At 39.6% G+C, this 21,894-nt stretch overlaps 1 protein-coding gene across 2 annotated transcripts in view; it reads right to left on the bottom strand.

Moving 5' to 3' along the window:
• HABP4 (hyaluronan binding protein 4) overlaps window positions 1-21,894 on the bottom strand; it is a 41,810-nt gene that overhangs the window by 12,094 nt on the left and 7,822 nt on the right. The window contains exons 3-5 of one of the 2 annotated variants that reach the window (XM_028531519.2): window positions 14,327-14,488; window positions 14,048-14,116; window positions 8,008-8,091 (exon numbers count right to left, since the gene is read on the bottom strand). In XM_028531519.2, coding sequence (XP_028387320.1) covers window positions 8,008-8,091; window positions 14,048-14,116; window positions 14,327-14,488 — 315 coding nt within the window. The remainder of the gene's footprint in view (window positions 1-8,007; window positions 8,092-14,047; window positions 14,117-14,326; window positions 14,489-21,894) is intronic. The other variant, XM_036021494.1, reaches the window with a different exon arrangement.

The following is a 21,894-nucleotide window of genomic DNA, read 5'->3' as shown; positions in this document are numbered from 1 at the left end:
CCCCTCTCTCTGAAAATAAATAAGTAAAATAAAAAAAATTTTTAATGGGCAAAGGACCTGAACACTTCTCCAAGGAGGACATACAGAGGGCCCAGAGACATATGAAAAGATGCTCAGCATCACTAGCCATCAGAGAGATGCAAATTAAAACCACAATGAGATACCACTTTCACATGGGTCAAAATGGCCATCATAAACAAATCAACAAACAACAAGTGCTAGTGAGGTTGTGGAGAAAAGGGAACCCTAGTGCACTGTTGGTGGGAATGCAGACTGGTATAGCCACTGTGGAAAACAGTATGGAATTTCCTCAGAAAACTAAAAATGAAACTGCCTTTCAACCTGGCAACTCCAGGCAATTGCTGAGATTATACCCTAAGAATCCTGAAACACCAATTCAAAAGAACCTATGCACCCCAATGTTCATAGCAGCACAATTTACAATAGCCAAGTGCTGGAAGCAACCTAAGTGCCCATCAGTAAATGAATGCATCAAAAAAACTATGGTACATTTACACAATGGAATTCTACACAGCAGAAAGAAAAAAGGAGCTCCTACCCTTTTCAACAGCATGGACAGAACTGCAGAGCATTATGCTAAGTGAAATAAGCCAGGCGGTGGAAGACAAATACCATATAATCTCACTTATAAGTGGAACCTAATCAATAAAACAAACAAGGGAGCAAAATAGAACCAGAGACATGGAAATAAAGAACAAACTGACAGTAAGCAGAGGGGAAGGGACAGGAAGATAACAGGGGAAAGAAGGAGAACAGTCATCAAGGAACATGTATAAAGGACACGAGTACAAAGACAATGGGGTGGGGAGGACTGAATGTGGGAGGTGGGAAGGATAGGGCAGAGGAGAGTAATGGGTGGAAAATGGGGACAACTGTAACTGGCACAATAAAAGAAATAAATAAGTTTAATAAGTTCCCTAAAAAATAAAATAAAATAAAAATAATAAAACAAAAGTCATAAGAAATACCTCTCTGTATATTGCTATGATGCACCACCTGGATGTATTGATGAAAAAGCAAGGTGGAATGCAATGTATGTTAGTATTCACCTGGAGAGAGATACCAATATATACACATATAGTTGTTTTAAATTGTAGTATAAACCAGGGAAAGACCAGAGATAGAAGTTATATCAGACTGTACTTTTGGAAACAGGTAAATGTTTCATATAGTTATAAAACAGACTTAAATGAAAATTCAATCTCTAAAATAAAAAGAAGAAAAAAAATTAAGCCCTGATAAGTGTGGTTCAGTTGGTCAGGTATTGTCCTTCAAAGCAAAGGGTCACTGGTTTAAAAAAGACAATTAATGACATTGTTTATGAAGTTGGTTTTTAGAGAGAGGAGAGGGAGAAAGAGAGGAGAGAAGCACTGATGTGTGAGAGAAACATCAATCAGCTGCCTCCCCCATGTGCCCCAACCTGGGACAGGGAGAACGCAGGCCAGTGTTCTGACCAGACATTCAACTGGCACCTCTTCACTCTACAGGACGATGCCCAACCAACTGAACCACGCCAGTCAGGGCAGAAGAAACTCTTAAAAGTGCCTTTAAAATAGGAATTTCCTTATTTCTCTCTATAGCAATCTCTATAACTGTGTATCAATCATATTATTGGAGGTGGTGTGGGTAATACTACTTGTGACTGCAGTTTGTGTTACAAATGAGTAACAGTATAATGTTACTGACAACTGGGATTTTCAGCATGGAGGAAAAAGAAACAAACACACAAAAAATTTAACCCTGACCAGTGTGGGTTGGGCGTTGTCCCGCAAAGCAAAAGGTCACAGGTTTGACTCCCGGTCAGTACACAAGCCTGAGTTGCATGTTCAGTCCCTGGTCAGGGTGCATGCAAGAGGCAACCAATGACGTTTCTCTCTCACATTAATGTTTCTCTCCCTCTCTGACTCCCTCCCGTCCTCTCTAAAAATAAATAAATAAATAAAATCTTAAAAAAATATATTTTAAAAATTTTAGCTAAAACTCTTGTAGTCCTAGCCCTGGCTGGTGTGGCTCAGTGGACTGAGTGCCAGCCTGTGGACTGAAAGGTCACCAGTTCAGTTCCCAGTCAAGTCACATGCCTGGGTGGCGGGCCAGGTCTCCAGTTGGGGTCATGTGAGAGGCAACTGATCAACGTGTGTCTCACACATTGATGTTTCTCTCACTTTCTTACTCCCTCCCTTCCTGTCTTTCTAAAATAAATAAATAAAATCTTAAAAGTAAAGAATAAATCTCTTATAGCCCTAAATTTCAAATAGAAATATTAACTCATAATATATTTTATCTTAAAAATATATGTGTGTGTCTATTTCCCAGCTCTGTCAGTTAAATGTCTTATAAACAGTCAAGAAGATAGTAGCAGTGAGCAACCCCTAGTGCTCAGACTATGGTCTCTAAATACTATGTTCTATTATTTAAAAAACCATGGCTCTTTGAAAAGTGGCTCAATATGAAGTATGGGATAGGAAGTATAGATGATGAGTCTGGAACATGTCTTACCAGAAAGCAAGGAAGCTACCTAAGACCAGTACATGTGTGTCAAAAGGATCAAGAGTCAACTTCAATATAAGTGGGTCATGATTTTTTTAAATGAGATATAATTGACATATATTACTTTCAGGTGTACAAAATTATTTCATATTTATATATATATTGTGAAATAATCACCCCAATAAATCTCATTAATATCCATCACCAAAAAAAAAAAAAAAAAAAAAAACAATCAACTTGAAGAGACTCCCTCTACTCAAATAAATAAGCGGGTCAGTTTAAATAAAAACACACCAAATACATCTAAGTCTGTATTTGAAGGATGCTAAGGAACCAGCTCATTCTGAAAATGGATAAACAAGGAACTTTTACCTCCGTGTAACCCACTAGTTCTACTGTAGACTGTTCCAGCTAATAAAGAATGACAGAAATTAGATGACCAATTTGCGGCCTCAATGGATAAATGTAATGATAATTGGTAATCTTCTACAACCTATGAAACAACCTTGCCAAAAAGTTGAAACTGAATCTGATCAAACTTTTATCTCTCAATTATTAATTTTCAGGAAATACACAAACTATGAGGGACAGAGAAATACATTCATGTACTCTATAAGAAATGCTGTGCTGGAACTGGCTTGCATCATAAATTTCCAGGAATTTTGTGAACCAGCTATTAAACACAGTCATTGTTAAAAATTAAATTATATAAACTCATAATTAACTATATTTAAAAAGTTAAATAATACCCACAAATCACTATTCCCTAGTTATTTCAGCACATTTTACCTTTATCTGTGCTCTTAGGGTTACTTATGCCTATTGTATGTGTATAATGGGAATACTACATAATGGTGTGTACTGCACATCTCTCCCCGACTCTGTGTTCAGGGATGTCATATTGGTAGTTTTAAATCAGCCATGGTAAGAGTGTTTACACTACAGAAACCAGCAAGTGCAACAGATGTGGGCTTTTCATCCCAGAGAACCAAACGTTGAATATTCATTGGCACACCACTGCCCACAGGGATGCCATCAATAAAATTCTGACCCTGGGGAACTCTTTGGACATATGACCTAGTTTCTTGAACAAATAAATTGCAAGGGTGGAAAAAAAGAGAAAACTTATTGATTAAAAGTGGCTTAAGGAAAAAAATGACTTAGGGTAATTAAGATAATGTGATATTAGTATAATACAGTCAGACAAACAAAATAGAAAGTACAGAAATATATCCACACATACATGGGCAACTGATTTTCAGTAACAGTGCTCAGTGTGCTAGAATGACTGGATATGCAAAAAGAAGGAACTTCTATCAATACCTCAAAACTTATAAAAAATCAACTCAAAAGGGATCAAATAGATACATATTACTTTTTTAAAAAATGAATCAGAGCTCTGGCTGGCGTAGCTCAGTGGATTGAGCGTGGGCTGGGAACCAAAGTGTCCCAGGTTCGATTCCCAGCCAGGGTACATTCCTGGGTTGCAGGCCATAACCCCCAGCAAATGCACATTGATGTTTCTCTCTCTGTCTCTCTCTGTCTCTGTCTCTCTCCCTCCCTTCCCTCCCTAAAAATAAATAAATAAAATCTTTAAAAAAAAATGGATCAGAAACCTAAGTATAAAACCCAAAATTATAAGACTGATATATTAAATTCACACTTCAAGAAGTTCTAAACCAAGAGGTGCACTGAATATACATTCTAACTAAATGTCAAAGGCTTGAGTGTTAGGTTAACATTCGGGCAAAGTCCAGATTAGAGAGCATCACCATTTTTTAGTGTATTTCTCACATACAAGCCTAATTTTGAAATTATCAAAAACTTGAAACTGTGCAATTAGAGATTTTAGTAACAATTTTAACACTTGACAACGCAGTGCAGAAATAAGAACTCGGCTGGTCTGCTCCTAGACTGCCTATGTGGCCCCTGTGATTCTACTAGATTTACTGGCCAGCTATTCATTGTAACTTTTTTTATTTTTTTAAAGATTTTATTTTTTTTTTATTTTTAGGTAGAGGGGAAGGAAGGAAGAAGGGGAGGGAAACATCAATATGTGGTTGCTTCTAGTGCACCCCCTACTGGAAACCTGGCCCACAATCCAGACTTGTGCCCTGACTGGGAATTGAACTGGTGACTCTTTGGTTTGCAGGCCAATCCACTGAGCCACACCAGCCAAGGGTCTTTTTAAAGATTTTACTTAATTATTTTTAGACAGAGGGGAAGGAAGGGAAAAAGACAGGGAAAGAAACATTGATGTGTGGTTGCCTCTTGTGCGCTCCCTACTAGGAACCTGGCCCACAACCACCCAGGCATGTGCCCTGAGTGGGAATTGAAGCATTCACCGGTCAGCACTCAATCCACTGAGCCACCCCGGCCAGGGTTCATTGTAACTGTTAATCTACATCTTTAAATCTATTTTTTAGTTGTTTTGAATGATAAGTTAATAGCTTTCAAAATCATCAATCATTGTAGCAATTTGCTCTTACAGTAAGTAACAATAAAAATAGCAGATATTTTTATATGGCGCTAATGACGTGCCAGGTCCTACTCTACATAACACATATACGGTTTCCCCCAACCAACCCTTGTAACAACCCTCTGATGTAGATCCTATTATTACTTCCATTTTACACATGAAGGAAGCTGAGACACAGAGTAAATAATTTGCTCAAGCCAGTAAGTGGCAGAGCTAGGATTTGAACCCAGCATACTAGCTTAGAGTCCATATTCTTCATCTTTTCAAGATTTTATTCATTTATTTTTAGAAAGGTGAAGGGAGGGAGAGAGGCAGAGAAACATCAATTAGTTGTCTCTTGAGCACCCCCTACTGGGGACGTGGCCTGCAACCCAGCATTTGCCCTAGACTGGGAATCCAACCGGTAACCCTTTGGTTCATTTGTAGACCGGCACTCAAACCACTGAGCCACACCGGCCAAGGCTGGAGTCCATATTCTTAAACCAATAGAAAACCTGCCCCTTGGAAGCTGAATGATGAATAAAAGTTAAATAGGTGAAGGGTGAAAGAGGATTTGGAACAGAGCTACAAGAAAAAAAAAGGAAACAGTACTTGTAAAAGCCCTATGGCAAGTGAGGGGAAGGGAACATAAAATAAGGGCCACCTGGCGATCCCAGAGAACACACAGTAACTCTGCAAGGTCCAGACCACACAGGACCATGAAGGTCAGGACAAGGAATAGAAAAGGGACACGAAGCTACAGGGGTCTTACCACAAGGTGTGAGGGCATAACAGTCATTGCCAGTGTGAAAGCTACTTTGGTGTGGCAACAGGCTGGTAGAAGGTGAGCATGCAGGGAGCCCCATTAGGAGCTATAGTGACAGGTCAGATGGCAATAACTGAGACTATGATGGTGAGTGAAGGTAATGGATATTACAAAAATATACCAATCATCAGGGCAGAGTGACACACTGGATTTGGGGGACGAAGGGCATCAAAAAGGAGGAGGTTTCAAGGATGACCCCTAGGCTCTCATCTCTGCAACTCATTGAATGGCAATGCTGTCCCCCAAGATGGAACACCTGATGAGAACTGGACATATGTGAACCTCAGTTGTGGACATGCTGTGCAGGAGGAGCACTGGGAATGTTCAAGGAGAAGTGTCCAGTAGGAAGATGGATACACAGGCCTGGAGTCCAGGCTAAAGTTCAGAGCCCGGAGCCATGTATTCTAGAGTCAGTGCATAAATGACGATTCAAACTGCATGGTCTGTGAGTTCCTATAAGACACTACAGAAAGGAAAGAAGATCTAAGGCAGAGCCCTTAAGAACTCAATATATTAAAAGGCCGGAGAGACAAGGATAAGTCTGCAAAGGAGCTGAGAGGCAGAAGGAAAGTCAGAGAGCTCAGGAATCACAGAAACCAATGGTAGGGTGTGCTTAATAAGATTAATAAAGTCAGATGTTCTGAGAGGTCAAGGGCAGCACAGACCAAAACACTCATTAGGCCTGGAGACAGGTGGTGACTATTTCAGAAAAGCAACGAGAACAAAGCCAGACCTAGAGTGAAGATTAAGTAAGAAGGGAGAAAATGAAGAACACACACCTGAAAAAGGTTAGCTGATTGAGAATGTGGGGCAAGAGGAGAAAACAGGAGAAATGGAGCATGCTTACAATGTTAATTTTTTTAAAGATTTTATTTATTTATTTTTTTAGAGAGGGAAGGGAGGGAGAGGGAGAGAGAGAGAGAGAGAGAGAAATATCAATGTGCAGTTGCTGGGGGCCATGGCCTGCAACCTAGACATGTGCCCTGACTGGGAATTGAACCTGCGATGCCTGGTTCACAGCCCATGCTCAATCCACTGAGCTATGCCAGCCAGAGCTGTTTACAATGTTAATTTTTAAAATGTTGATCGGAAGACCAGAGTTGGGAGGAAGGACCTGAGTACAACTAAAAAGGGAGAAGATACATGACAGCGTGAGATTTCTGTGAAGTTAGCAACAAAGAGGCTCCAAAGCCTCAAGAGGAGGGAGGAGAGATGGCACCTCCCTTTCACCATGAGGCAAGGAGGCTAGAAGGCATACAGGTATAGGCAAGGCCGCACCTTTGGGAGCGGGAAGGTGACGAAGCTCCCATCTGGTGGCTCCTAATTTCTCTGTTATGTAGGGGCAAAGGTGTATCTAGAAAATGAAAGAGAAGGTCCAGGCAAATGGGGGCAGTGACAGAGATTTGAGGAGACAGGAAGGATTAAACCAGTCATGGTAGTGGGGGACAGAAAGAGTGTACCCAAGAAATGGAGACTGCTGGGCAGTGTTGAGGGCTTACTTCAGAAGACTGGTGATCAAGAATTTACAGGGGTTCCTGTCAGCCCCACTGTGATGTGTAGTGCTCAGCCTATGGCTGCAGGCAGAGGGAAGGGAGATAGCTAGCAGTCACCCAGAAGGCAGATTCTGCTAGCAAGGTACAACAAAAAATCCAAGGGGCAAAGGAGTATAAAGAATTGGCAAGAATGCTAGAGATGGACCAGAGACCTTAGCTCCATGAAGAAAAAGAGGGAGGAGAGAATAAAGGGACAAGAGAAGGGGTCATGACAAGAGAGAGACTAGTCACACTACAGACTGTTGATGGAAAAGAGGCACAGGCACAGGGCAGAAGGCTTGAATTTAAGCCATTAATTATCATCACTAACCATTCATTAGATTATTTGAATATTAATTAGTTCAATTTATTTTTCATTTTTTATTTTTTTTAAACATCAATGTGTGGCTGCCTCTCACATGCCCCCCCACTGAAGCCTGCAAGCCAGGCATGTGCCCTGACTGGGGATCGAACCGGTGACCCTTTGGTTCTCAGGCCAGGGCTCAATCCACTGAGCCATACCAGCCAGAGCTAATTAGTTTAATTTTCTTTAATACATTAAGTAGATAAACCCTCTGTGATATGAGGAAAGGCTAAATAAGCTTTCTGCTCTGTGAAGAGCTCTTAGAAATCAGTAAGAAAAAGACCAACAACCCAATGGGAAAAATGAATGAAACACCTACTTGGCTGGAGACCCTTCCTCCAAGGGGTCTGGGGGCTCCTCCACCACGGGGGGCTCCTCTGCAGGTGCAGACGGCTCCACATCACTGAAAAGCAGCAAGACCATTCTAGTCATACAAACTTGTTCGCATCAATGCTGATATTCAAAATAGAAAAAAAACATATTTCAATGTCCTCTTTCCTCTATATACAGATACAGGTAATCCACATCAAAATGAAAAAGAGAAAATGCTCTTATCCGCTAATCCATATCAATTATATCCACAAATGTGAAAGGTACTTTAAGAAACAGAAGTTTCTATGAATGGCCTAAAGTTAAAAACAGATTATAAAGGCTCAGAAGAATTATTCAAAACTCTTAAAACTTAAGAAATTCCCAATATTTCAGGGGTCATAAAATGACTTATAATAGGTAAGAATATGTGCTATCGGACCTTTTTTTTTACTCTTTAGAAGATTTTTATTTATTTATTTTTAGAGAGAGGGGAAAGAAGAGAGAATAAGAGCGAGAGAAACATTGATTGACAGTGTCTTGCACGCCCCCAACTGGGGACCTGGCCTGCAATGCAGGTGTGTGCCCTGATGGGGAATCCAACCAGCAGCAGCCTTTTGGTCTGCAGGCTGGTGCTTAATCCACTGAGCCACACCAGCCAAGCCTTCATATCAGACTTCTAAAAAATGGTAAAAAAGTAAAAACATTCCACAAAAATAAGTGTGTAGAGTTACAAACAAGCAGGTAACAACTATACTAGAAATACAAGGCTTGAAACATCAATTTATATACCATCACATCTAAACACACAATCTACATATTCAAAAATTACAACACAATGTAAAACAATGTGAACTTTTCAAAATATGATCTTAATCTTCCTTTTTATGGTAACATTAATGCCATCTGATCATTACTTAAAAACAAAAATGTCCTACCCTGACTGGTGTGGCACACACCTGGGTTGCAGGCCAGGTCTCCTGGTGGGGGCACTCGAGAAGCAACAGATCAATGTTTCTCTCCCTCTCTTTCTCCCTCCCTTCCCCTCTCTCTAAAAGGAAATAAATATTTTTTTAAAAAGCCCCAGCAACAGGAACAAGTATAAAGGACACATGGACAAAAACTAGGGTGGGTGAAAATGGGAGGGAGGTGGGGAGCACTGGGGGTTGGGCAGGAATGGGAGTAAAAGACAGAAAACTGTACTTGAACAACAATTAAAATTTTAAAAATACAAAAATAAATAAATAAATAAATAAAAATAAAAGACCCACAAAAGTAAAAGGCCCCAGCATAAGAAATTTCATTTTCGAGCCCTGGCTGGTGTAGCTCACTGGACTGAGCACGGGCTGGGAACCAAAGTGTCCCAGGTTCGATTCCCAGCCAGGGTACATTCCTGGGTTGTAGGCCATAACCCCCAGCAACCGCACATTGATGTTTCTCTTTCTCTTTCTCTCTCTCTCTCTCCCCCCCTTCCTTCCCTCCCTAAAAAATAAATACATAAAATCTTTAAAAAGAAAAGAAATTTCATTTTCAGGAAAATGCTAAAATTAGTCAATAATTATATTGACTTTGTATATAATGACTTGAGTATATAATGGATATATACTGTCAATATAATGGATACTAGATATCTATTAGAAATATTTTATACTACATACATAACCCAGCTTCATAAAATAAGCTGTTTTTTCAAAAGTAAACATAAATTGAACTATAACAGAATAACAGAATAGACTTTTTAAATATTTTAAAATTCTCAAATCAAAGCTATTGTAATCAACTTTTAATAAAACAACTCAGTTTCTCAACAAAACTTGAATGACGATATTTTACTTTTATAAAGGGTTCTAAATCAAATGCACTTGCGTTTATTTTTATTTATTGATTTCTGAGAGACGAAAGGGAGAGACAGAGAGAGAGGAACATCTATTTGTTACTCCATTTATTTATGTACTCACTGGTTGATTTTTTTTTTATTTTAATCATTGTTCAAGTACAGTTTTCTCCCCCCTACTCCCATTCCAGCCCACCCACCCAACCCTCCCCCCTTCCCCCCATTACCCCCCACCCCTAGTTTTTGTCCATGTATCCTCCAAATTTGTTCCTGTAATCCCTACCCATTCCCCCCTGAAATTCCCTCTTCTCTCCCCTCTGGCCACTGTCAGACTATCCCCTATTTCAGTGTCTTTGGTTATATTTTGCTAGTTTGTTTTGTTTTGTTTTGTTGTTTAGATTCCTGTTAAAGGTGATATCATGTGGTATTTGTTAAAAATCCTCACCTGAGGATGTGTTTATTGATTTCAGAGAGAGAGGAAGCAAGGGAGCGGGGCACAGAAAAATACCTATGTGAGAGAGGAAATTCTGAAAGAGAAACATCGATCAGCTGCCTCCTGTACGCACCCTAACTAGGGACCAGACCAGCAGTCTAGGTATGTGACCTGACCAGGGATCAAACCCAAAACCTTCTGGTGAACAAGACAACATTCCCCACCAAATGAGCCCCCAGCCGGGCCCCACTGATTCTTCTATGCACCCTGATCAGGGACTGAACCCGCAACCTTGATGTGTTTGGATGATGCTCTAGCGAATGAGCCTACTCTACCAGGTCTAAACACACTCATGTTAGGAAGGACATCCTTGCTGTTCTGCCCAGCAGAGGTCTCATTACAAAGTCTGCCTCTGCACATCTGTCTGACCCTATGGGGTCATGGGAATTTTTAGCATCCGGGAGCCCCAAAGTCCAGCAGCAGCCTCAGCGTTAAGTTATTCCAATTTTCTCTTTACTCCCTTGGCCACATAATAAACCAAGGGGATAAAAAATATAGGTGTACTGACAGTTCATAGCTTTCAACAATTAAAATTCATTCAGTGGCTACAAAGACACGGGGAAGGAAAAAAGCAGCAGAATACAAAACAAAGATACCTTGTAAAATTTAGTATTTCTAAAACTTGAGCAATTGATTTCAATGAAAAAAAATCACAGGTCTCCCCTGTATTGACCTAAATTATTTTTTAATTATTTTATTATGTTATGAATAAACCAAAATGAACACTGTATTTACAGCTCTTACAGAACCATATAACCACAACTACAAAACAATAATGTTTCAAAATTAGGTACAATTTATTCTGGCATATTTTATTATTTTGTTTAAAGTAATCATCAATGTTGGATTCGACGATCTAGTGCCACAGCTCAGTCTACATATTTTTTAATTTTTCCTTTATTTTGTTGAGAGAGAGAAAGAGCATGGATATACAACATCAATTCGTTGTTCCATTTATTGATGCATTCATTGGTTGCTTCTCATCATTGTCCTAACCAGGGGTCAAACCTACAGCCTTGGCATATCTGGATGATGCTCTACCTACCTGAGCTACCACTCCAGAGCTTCCAAGTCTATATTTTGACTTCAGTTTTTCTAACATAGCACATACCTGTTTGCACATGCATGTTCCACAAAACAATGTTAAACACCTCAAGGCTTCATTTTCTAGTTCATTCAATCAGACTTCACATTTAACCAAATCTATGACAGTGAACAGATTTTAGCCAAATGTTTCTTGATAACTACATAAACTGTCTTGCTCTTCACAACAGAAGCTGGAAGGCAGAATTATTGAGAACTGCATTAACGGGTGTCTATTTCAATTGGTAACAAGCAAGTAATATCTGATATTATACTTCTTAAATTACTGTTGATGGAACAAATTCTATTTTCAGCACAGGTACTCACAATCAAACTGTTCTGAAAACCGTAACACTAGAAATGGCTCAGCCACACCATTTTAAAAGCAGCTTGTCCACAAATCTAATTATGCTGCTAGTATCTTCAAATAGAAATACTGAACTACAGCGAAACCCTCACACCTACACTGATCTGTGAGCATCTGGCCTCGCCAGCTATGGACACACACATCGCTTCCTATGTTAGGCTCACCTCTGCTCTTCATTAATCAAAAGTTGCACATAATTCAACTGTACTACATGGTGTTCTTGATGGCAAATCAAAATTTCAATTTATTAGGTAAGCAATTAAAATCTTACACTAAGTAAAATCTTTCGATTATAGATTATTACCACCTCAGAGCTCTAACTTTATAACTCACAAATCAATCCAAAATGAGTGCCACAGGGCACCTTTCATCTTCACATTAGACATGTCAGTCAACCAGAAGCACATGTGGTCACCTCTTAATGCTACAAGTCCAAGGCTGATGCCTTAGTGTAAGTTATCACTTGGAGCAAAAAATAATTTTAAGTTCAAATGCAAACTGAAATGGAGTGGTAGCATTAAAGTAGTAAATCAGATTCAAGAGTTGCCTGTATTGCTTTTTTAAAATTATATTAACTATCTGTCTATACTCACAGTAAAATAAAACAAAATAAAAAGATTTAGAGTCCAGAACCTATTACCCTGCCTGGCGTGGCTCAGTGGATTGAGTGCCAGCCTGTGAACCAAAGGGTCACCGGTTGTATTCCCAGTCAGGGCACATGCCTGGGTTGTGGGCCAGGTCCCCAGTGGGGGGTGAGCGAGACACAACCACACACTGATGTTTCTTTCTGTCTCTTTCTCCCTCCCTTCCCATCTATCTAAAAATAAATAAATAAAATCTTCTAAAAAATGCTCTGGAAAGAAAAAAAGATCCTAGGTAGGCATCTCAGCCATCAACACACCATCCAGACTGAGGAAAGCCCAGAAACTTTGGGGCCATGTGAGCCACAGCCACAGCCGCATCATCAAGCACAGGAAGCAACTGGGAGGCCGAGGTAATGCTGGTGCTGTAGGATCAACTCCAACAAATACCACCCAGGTTACTTTGGGAAAGTTGGTATGAAGCATGACCATTTAAAGAAGAACCAGAGCTTCTGCCTCACTGTCAACCTTGATAAACTGTGGACCTTGGTCAGTAAGCAGACACGGGTAAATGCTGCTGAAAACAAGACTGGAACTGCTCCCATCATTGTTGTGATGCAATCGGCCTACTACAAACTCCCGGGGCATGGAAGCTCCCAAAGCAGCCTGTCATCCTGAAGGCCAAATTCCTCAGCAGCAAATTCCAAAGCAGCCTGTCATCATGAAGGCCAAATTCCTGAGGACAAGATAAGGAGTCTTGGTGGGGCCTGTGTCCTGGTAGCTTGAAGCTACACAGACAGTAGTTCATTAAATTCTCACACACACACACAAAAAAATCCTATGGAAGCCCAGATCGAGAATATTTAACAAGTTTTTTTTCCCTTTCAAGGACAACAAATGTGCAATGGTAGTAAATCTGATGTTACACTCGATATTATGGTGTACAATTTGTCTTTAAAGATAACAATTTAAGAAAAATAAATTTATATAAAAAGCTTATGTTCAAAAGAAGAAAACTGGAAGTCTGGATCCTCTCAAGAGTTCAAACTTGTAGAAAGCCTGCCCTGCAACATGTCCTAGGGTGACCTATTTGTCACCCTACACTGCCTTGAAGTACTTCCTGTCTATCCCATTGCAGACTCTAGGAAGGCATCCTCCCTGCAGCGGTGAAACGACAGACACAGCAGAACCACGTACCTCCTTTAAGGAGCAAAACTGGAACAGATCTGAGACACCACGATGCCTCAGAGAAATGTCAAATTTGAACCTCAGGCAAAACTTGTCACTGAGCTTCAATCTGTAAATGATTTCAGGAAATGAAGATGCAATGTATATAAGAACTTTGGAAAGTCACAGAAAAATGAAATATAGAATATCCAGGAATTTAAAAAACATTCTGAAGCTTTTGCAAATGTAATGTCATGTGCTTGGTGCATGAGCAAACACACAAATTTGTTTGGCTAAAATAAGACAAAATAAAAGAATTTTAAAAACAGTTTTCAAATCTAATTACAACATAGCAAACCCATTATTTAAAGTTAAACAAAAGCCTAAAACCTATCTCTACTTAAAGTAACACAAGTATAAAGGCACTGCAAGCACAGCAGAGGATGTAATTTTCATGAAAGGCCAATTAAGATCAAGACTTCCACTTAGCTGTAGGTTCACAAAATGTACACATTTGCACCATACCTGGTATCTTTACCTGATCCCCAGGTGCGAACTCCACATCCACCCATGTTGTCTTCAGTTCTGATTGCTCTAGAGAAAGAAAGGATATTCCCTTAAACTGGAAGCTGGCCTCTAGTCAATCTCCAAATCAGAGTTGTTGATCTAAAAGTTATCCCAGGATCAGCTCTTTCAGGAATGACAGTATACCAATACAAAGTCAACTAAATATTAACATATAACAGATTCATATTATGATGACTAAGATCTCAAAGTGAAAATAGCATTTACAAGGAAACTTACATTTTATCATTCCCACCATATCTCTCAAATTCCCGTTTCCCTCTCTGGTCAAAACGGTCAAAAGGTCTGTTCCCAGGACCACCTCTGCCTCTGCTCCGCAGGCCCCCTCTCGGGCCTCCACGTCCTCTCAGTGGTCTGTCTCGATCAAACCGGTCAACTGGTCTAGGAAAACATGCGTACAATAAAAAGTGGTGAATTAAAGACCTAAGACTTTTTTTTTTAATAAAGAAAATTCTAGCAAGACATTATGGCTGTAGTATACTGGAAAGAATGGTGGCTTGAATGATAAATTAATAGTTAACTTTTACTGGACACATACTATCTCTGGCATTGTTCTGAGTGCTTCACATACAGCCATTTAGTTCACACAAACAAATCTATAATATGTAACTACTGCCCATGAGGCAACGAGGAAACCAAGGCACAGAGGAAATAGGTAATTTGTCCAAGGCTACTAAATTGGGGAGCCAGTGAGAAGCAGGTCCTGGGCAGGACTTACACTAATTTGTAGAGGGGTACCCCTTTCTCTCTCTGGATCTGGTTTCTTCATTTATAAAATGAGATGGTTAGATAAACTAACTCTAAGGTTCATTCCAGTTCTAATACTAAACATTTAAGTTAAATTTGGGATGTTATGTATAATAAGGAAAATAGTTAAACTTCAAATTATGTCTCCTCCCAAATACATAACCAGTCAGTGACATATACAGCTGAATATATTATCCTAGGACAACCTGACTTCTACCCTCATTGCTCCACATAAACTTCAAAGGACAAAGCCTTGGCCGGGTAGTTCAATTCGTTAGAGCATTGTCCTGGTATGCCAAGGTTGTAGGTTCAATCCCCAGTCAGGGCACATACAAGAAATCACCAATGAATACATAAGTAAGTGGAACAACAAATCAATGTTTCTCTCTCTCTCCCTCAAATCAATAAGAATTAAAAAAATTATAATAGATATACAAACTTCCAAGGACTGCTAAAGACAACCTACCTCTTGGTTGTCAAGTCCAATAGTAACTTTTATCTTTAAGTTATTTGACCCCTATTTACCAGGTGACACGGCCGACCACTAATTTTCCTCTGACCATTCTGGCTTCTCTTTCCCTATCTGTCCCAAAATAATTATTTTTGTAACATATCATACCCACACATGTTACAAAATGACAAAGTACTTCCTGTGCTCCTCAGCCACTTACTTGCACTTCTCAGAGCCAGGCAGATCCAGAGTCACACAAGAGAAAGTTCTGTACCTTGCCTTTTCCACCTACCATATCTGGGTGCTCTGCACACAGCTGCCTCCCTTGTTCTTCCCGATGCACATCCCATATACATCACCCTCACCCCTATGCCAACGCTACCTGACCCTCGTTCATATGACCCCATGTCTCTCCGTTGGGGGGGTCTCTGATTCCAGGTCACAAAATCAGGTACTTACCAGACATATCCCTCTTTACATGCCCAGCCCTACATAGGACCCACAGTGGGTGGGTCATATGTGACCCAAGTGACCCACCCTGCTCCGTCTGTGGTCCCTAACTCACAACACAAGAGTGCCCAAGCCAAGAACTGGGCCCTTTCTCCAACCTTCCCATTCCTCCTGCCACACCCACTGGACCCAGGGCCTGCCACACCTCTCTCTGCCTCACTGCTGGCCACCATCATTTTCCATGAGTACTTGCCTCTCCTCCACTAGACTCAACGCTCCTGCAGGAAGGACCACATCTTTTCTCATTGTTAAACCCTAGTTTAATAATACAAATTATATTTCTTAATTTGTCAAGGCTTTTAAAAACATTCAAAGCTATAAGAAATCATTTACTGAAATCCAATGGGGCATTATTAATGGCTCTAATGCCAGAACTAGAGGTCTCCTTTTATGGCTGAAAATGTTACATTAAATGTAAAATGTTACATTAAAAAGCTACTAGCCCTGGCCAGTGTGGCTCAATTGGTTGGAGTGTCCACCCTGTGCACCAAAAGCTTCAGGATTCAGGAGTTCTAGCCAAGATGGAGGTATAGGTAGAAACCATTTGCTTCCTCACATTCCATTGGATAACAACCAATCTAAAATCAATAAACAACTAGAAGTGCCAGAAAATCAAACTACATGGAACTCCAAAAACCAACTAATTAAGGAAACAGACAACTGGAACAACCAGGCCAGTTTCACAGTGGACAGGTGAGAACCCAAGACAAGGCGGCAGACTGCATGGGCGGGGCCAGGTGAGAGAAACCTCAGCAAGCCTGTGGACCACATGCACTCAGGACTTAATGAACGGGAAACTAGGACTCAGAGCTGACCGTGGACTACACCAGGGGCTGTTGCAGTGGGAGAAACTCCCAGTCTCACAAGAATTTGTTGGAAAGCAGGCTAGAGATGAGCAGGCAAGCTGCACTATTCCCTCTCTGGCCCCTCCCCAATAGGCAGCCCACAGTGCAGCAAGGAGGGGTGCCCTTCCCTGGTGAATACCTAACGCCCCACCCGCTCACAATATATCAGCTGCGCCAAGACCAAGAAATATGGCCCAAATGAAAGAACAGAGCAAAACTCCAGAAAGAGAGCTAAGTGATGAAGAGATAGCCAACCTATGTGATAGAGAACTTAAAGCCATGGTAATTAAAATGCTCACAGACCTGATTGAACTTGGATGAAAAATGAAAGATACCCAAAAGAAATAAAGCAAAATACTTAGGGAACAGGGACAGGAAGGAAACCAGGACTCAAAGCAATGATTTAGAACAAAAGAAAGAAAGAAACATTCAACCGGAATAGAATGAAGAAAGAAGAATTCAAAAAACTGAAGAAAGGCTTAGGAAGCTCTGGGACAACTTGAAAAGGTCCAATATCCAATTTATAGGGGGACCAGAAAGAGAAGAACAACAGCAAGAAATTGAAAACTTATTTGAACAAATAATGAATGAAATCGTCCCCAATCTGGCGAAGGAAATAGACTTCCAGGAAGTCCAGGAAGCCCAGAGAGTCCCAAAGAAGCTGGACCCAAGGAGGAACACAACAAGGTACACCATCATTAAGTTACCTAAGGTTAAAGATAGAGAATCTTAAAAGCAGCAAGAGGAAAAGAGAGAGTTACCTACAAAGGAGTTCCCATAAGACTGTCAGCTGATTTCTCAAAAGAAATCTTACCGGCAAGAAGGGGCTAGAAAGAAGTATTCCAAGTCATGAAAGGCAAGGAACTACATCCAAGATTATTCTATCCCCAATGCTCTCATTTAGAATGGAAGGGCAGATAAAGTGCTTCCCAGATAAGGCGTTAAAGGAGTTCATCATCACCAAGCCCTTATTATATGAAATGTTAAAGGGACTTATCTAAGAAAAAGAAGATCAAAACTATGAACAGTAAAATGACAACAAATTCACAACTATCAAAAAATGAACTTAAAAAAAAAACACTAAGCAAACAACTAGAACAGGAACAGAATCAGAGAAATGGACATCACATAGTTTTCAGTGGAGAGGGGGATGGGAGAAATGGTGGGCAAGATACAGGGAAGAAGAAGCATAATTAGTAGGCATTAAATAGATGGGGAGAGGTCAAAAATGGTATAGGAAACAGAGAACTCAAAGAACTTATATGTATAACCCATGGACATGAACTAAGGTGGGGAATGCTGGAGGGTTGTGGGGTGCAGGGCAAAAAGGGGGTAAAGGGGGAAAAATTGGCAAACTGTAATAGCATAATCAATAAAATGTACTTTTTGAAGGTTTGATCCTAGTCATGGAAGCCTACAGGGGGCAGCCAATCGATGTTTCTCTGTTATTCCATGTTTCTCTCTCTCCCTCACCCCATTCCTCTCTCTCTAAAAGCAATGAAAAGATGTTCTCAGGTGAGGACTTAAAAAAAAAAAGCTACTATACCATCATGGGTAAAAAGATATAAAACTCCTAATTCTCCTTACTCGAAAAGATAAAGAACTAGAGGCACATGGATCACTAATTTCATGCCACTCTCTGTAAGAAATCCCATTCTAAATAAACTTTACAAGTTGGCTTTTGTCTCCCACCTCCCCTTACCAAAACTTTTTTTAAAGGGGGTTCATTAATTATTGCTGATCCAAATGTACAAAAAAATTAGAAAATAACTCCCAAACCAAATTTTAAAATAGAATTTATTGTTTTACAATCTGACTCCCTATTGAAGTACCGAAAGTAGAGTTCTAAAACAATGACAAAAGACAAGTAAGTTCTTAACCAGGAAGTTGGACAGGACCAGAAAAGAAAAAAAAACTACCTAAAAACTGAGCCCTGGCTGGTATGGCTCAGTGGATTGAGTGCCATCCTGAGAACTGAAAGGCTGCAGGTTTGATTCCCCATCAAGGCACATGCCTGGGTTGCCGGCCAGGTCCCCAGTTGGGGGCGTGCAAGAGGCAACCAACTGATGTTTCTCTCCCCCTCTTTCTCCCTCCCTTGCCCTCTCTCTTAAAATAAATAAATAATAAAATCTTTTTTAAAAATTAAGAGGAAATAAAGCAAAAAGATACAAGGAAATAATGCCAACAGTCAAAATCAGGTCTAAATTTACATAAAATCTAGATTAGGTAGAGACAAAATTACAAATTCATTTAAACTGTAATAGCGATTGAGACTGCCATAAAAATAGCCCTGTGCGTTCTGGTGTATTTTTTAATCCCTTAAATCATTTTTTCTCTACTCCATAAGTTTGCCCCCAGCCCCAATTAAATATATTCTCAATTGTTTACTTCCTCTTATTATAAAATATTTCTTCTTGGCACAGGCTGGTGATATCGAAGAATCCTGTACTCCACTTCAGAAGCTTTGTGATGCACTCAAAGCTAAAGGAAGGAAAGTAACCTTTGAGCCAAGCATCCCACTTTACATACTTGTCACCCACTCTTACAACAATCCTGACAAGTAGACATGAGTATGCTTTACAGAGGGAACGAAGCACTGGGTAGGGGGTGGGGAGTTGGTGTTTAACGGGTACACCTGGGGAAGATGAAAAGGCTCTGAAGAAGGATGGAGATGATGGTTACACAATAATGTGAATGGACTTAAATATAACTGTATATTTAAAAGTGGTTAAAATGGTATGTATTATGTATATATAGTTTTTAAAAAATCCTTCCTTATGAGGAGGAAAAAAATTAAACATGTGATTCTTTCAGAACTGGAACTGACTTTAAACAACAAGCAGTAAATTGCAGAAAAGAGCCAAGTGTGTCCAGACAGAGGCAGACTAATTTCCTCATAGTCTATGTTCTCAGAGTTCACCTAAATTCATCATTTGGAGCCTAAAGGAAAATTCCTACTGCATTAAGAACAGCATTTGTGCTCCCAGAGCATATGCAACAAGTGACGTGGCTGATCCCTGCCCACAGCTACACTGACAGTTACTCCCAGCACCATTTGTGACATTGCTTCTCTGTGAAAACATGGGTTCTGCCTTAGTGGGATAAAAATCCATGTCAGCTGACTGCAACCAGAACCAACATTGTTGAAATTCTGGGTCTTTGTTTCTTCATCCATAAATTGAGAGAATCTAGTTAGTTAGACAATCTGTTAAGGTTATCAAGATTCTATAACTCTGTCCAATAAACATGTATAGGTGTTATAAGAATGAAGGTGACAACCATCTTCACTATCAAATAAGCGAAGATCAAACATTAACTTATTATATTTAAGTCTGGAGAAAATGCTATGAGAAATGCCTTTATAGATCATTAGTGATAGAGTAAATTGATAGGTTACTAGTATAGTGATTTGTCACTATGTGTCAATAGACAATTTTTGTTTATTTTTACACTTCATGTATCCATGCAATCTGCACTGAAGCACATCAGGGTCCATAGTGGGATCCATGAGAAGGACTGCTTTGTGCCCCTAACTAGGACTCCCACTTCCAGAAGAACTCCCTCTAGGAAAATCCCTACATATATAAAAAGCTTCCCATGGGAATTATTTATAAAGCAAACAACTGGAAGCTGAGCGAAGGTCTAACACTACGGAAATGACTACATTATAATACACAGAAACAATAGGTGATAATAAAATGCTTACCAAACATTGTTAATGACATGGAAAAGACTTCCACCATGTCAAATGGAAAAGAATATAAAGTACTTAGTGTATATGCATTATCATCTTAAGCGCTAAGTATTGGGTTGGCCAAAAAGTTCATTTAGCTTTTTCTGTAAAATGAAAGACATTGTCATTTTTACCAGTAACTTTATCACTTTGGATATTTTGAGTAAGCTGGCTATCTCCTGCTATTGGCTTCTAGTGGGTAGAGGCCAAGAGTGCTGCCAAACATCTTCCAATGCCTAAGGCAGCCCCATAGCAAAGAATTATTTGACCAAAATGTCAACAGTACCAAGAAACTTTGCAAACCATTTTGGACACATTTGTTCAGCCACAGCACCTTCTCCATACAACTGCACAAATCTTTTTGTGTGTTTCAGTTGCATTTTATCTTTCTTAAAATAATAAAGTATAATATGCCCAAATGTGCATTTTCTTCCATCTTCAATATTAAAATGGCTGCACAAAAATTCACCAATTTTGATTAAGTTTTTTCTTAATGCACAGTGCTATGACAGCTATCACAATACAATCTAACAAAATTGTTTCAAATGAAGTTAGACAACTACCATATTTTTCAGACTATAAGACACACACACCCCAAATCTGGGGCAGGGGGAGGGTGTGTTTTATAGTCCGAATGTATCTTACTTGGCTTGCTGTGGGGGGGTGGCAGTGGAGTGGGGTCACAGGTTATTAAATATTTTACCACATGTTTTGCCTCAAAAAAATGTTTTTCCTATTTTCCTCCTCTATAACCTGGGTGCATCTAATGGTCCTAAAAATACAATTAAGTACTCCTACAGCCATCATACAGAAAAAACTAAATGAACTTTTTGGCCAACCCAATATATAGCTATGTGTTAAAACAAAATTTTTTTAAAAAGGAAGAAAACAGGCCAATTATTAAAAGTAATCATCTCAGATGGTAAGATAGGGTGGTTTTAATTTTCTTTATAATTGTACATGTTTTCCAAATTGTCTGAAGAGACTATACATTGCTTTTATTAAAGATCTGATGGACGTTTATTACAGAAAAGTACTTTTTCTGATGACATATGACTTATCAAAAAAATTCAAATTTCCTTGAAAGTAAAAATTCCTACATATTCCTAATATGATACAGTGAGGACACGGGACACCATTTCTGTGGTATTCCTGCCAAAATGATAGGGTTGCTCCATGAGGAGACACTGGACAAACTCAATTTTAGGCTATTCTATAAAACAACTGGCCTCTATGCTTCAAAAAAAAAAAGTCCAATTCATAAAAGATAAAGGAAGACTATGGAGCTGCTCCCAGTTAAAGACGACCAAATGCAATGCACATTCCTGGACTGGACCCTGAACCAGACTTTTTTTCCTTTGCTGAAAGGACATTGCTAGGATAACTGGTGAAATCAGAATACTCTGTAGATTATGTAATTTAGAGAATCAAATAGGATTGTATTGATGTTAATAAATTTGATAATTGTACCATGTTTTTAGGAAATACATTTAAAGTATTT

Source organism: Phyllostomus discolor, chromosome 3 (genome assembly GCF_004126475.2).
Source record: "Phyllostomus discolor isolate MPI-MPIP mPhyDis1 chromosome 3, mPhyDis1.pri.v3, whole genome shotgun sequence".
NCBI classification, from domain to species: domain Eukaryota; kingdom Metazoa; phylum Chordata; class Mammalia; order Chiroptera; family Phyllostomidae; genus Phyllostomus; species Phyllostomus discolor.
Note: the sequence above shows the minus strand (reverse complement) of the source record. Positions and strands in the feature narration are given on the sequence as shown.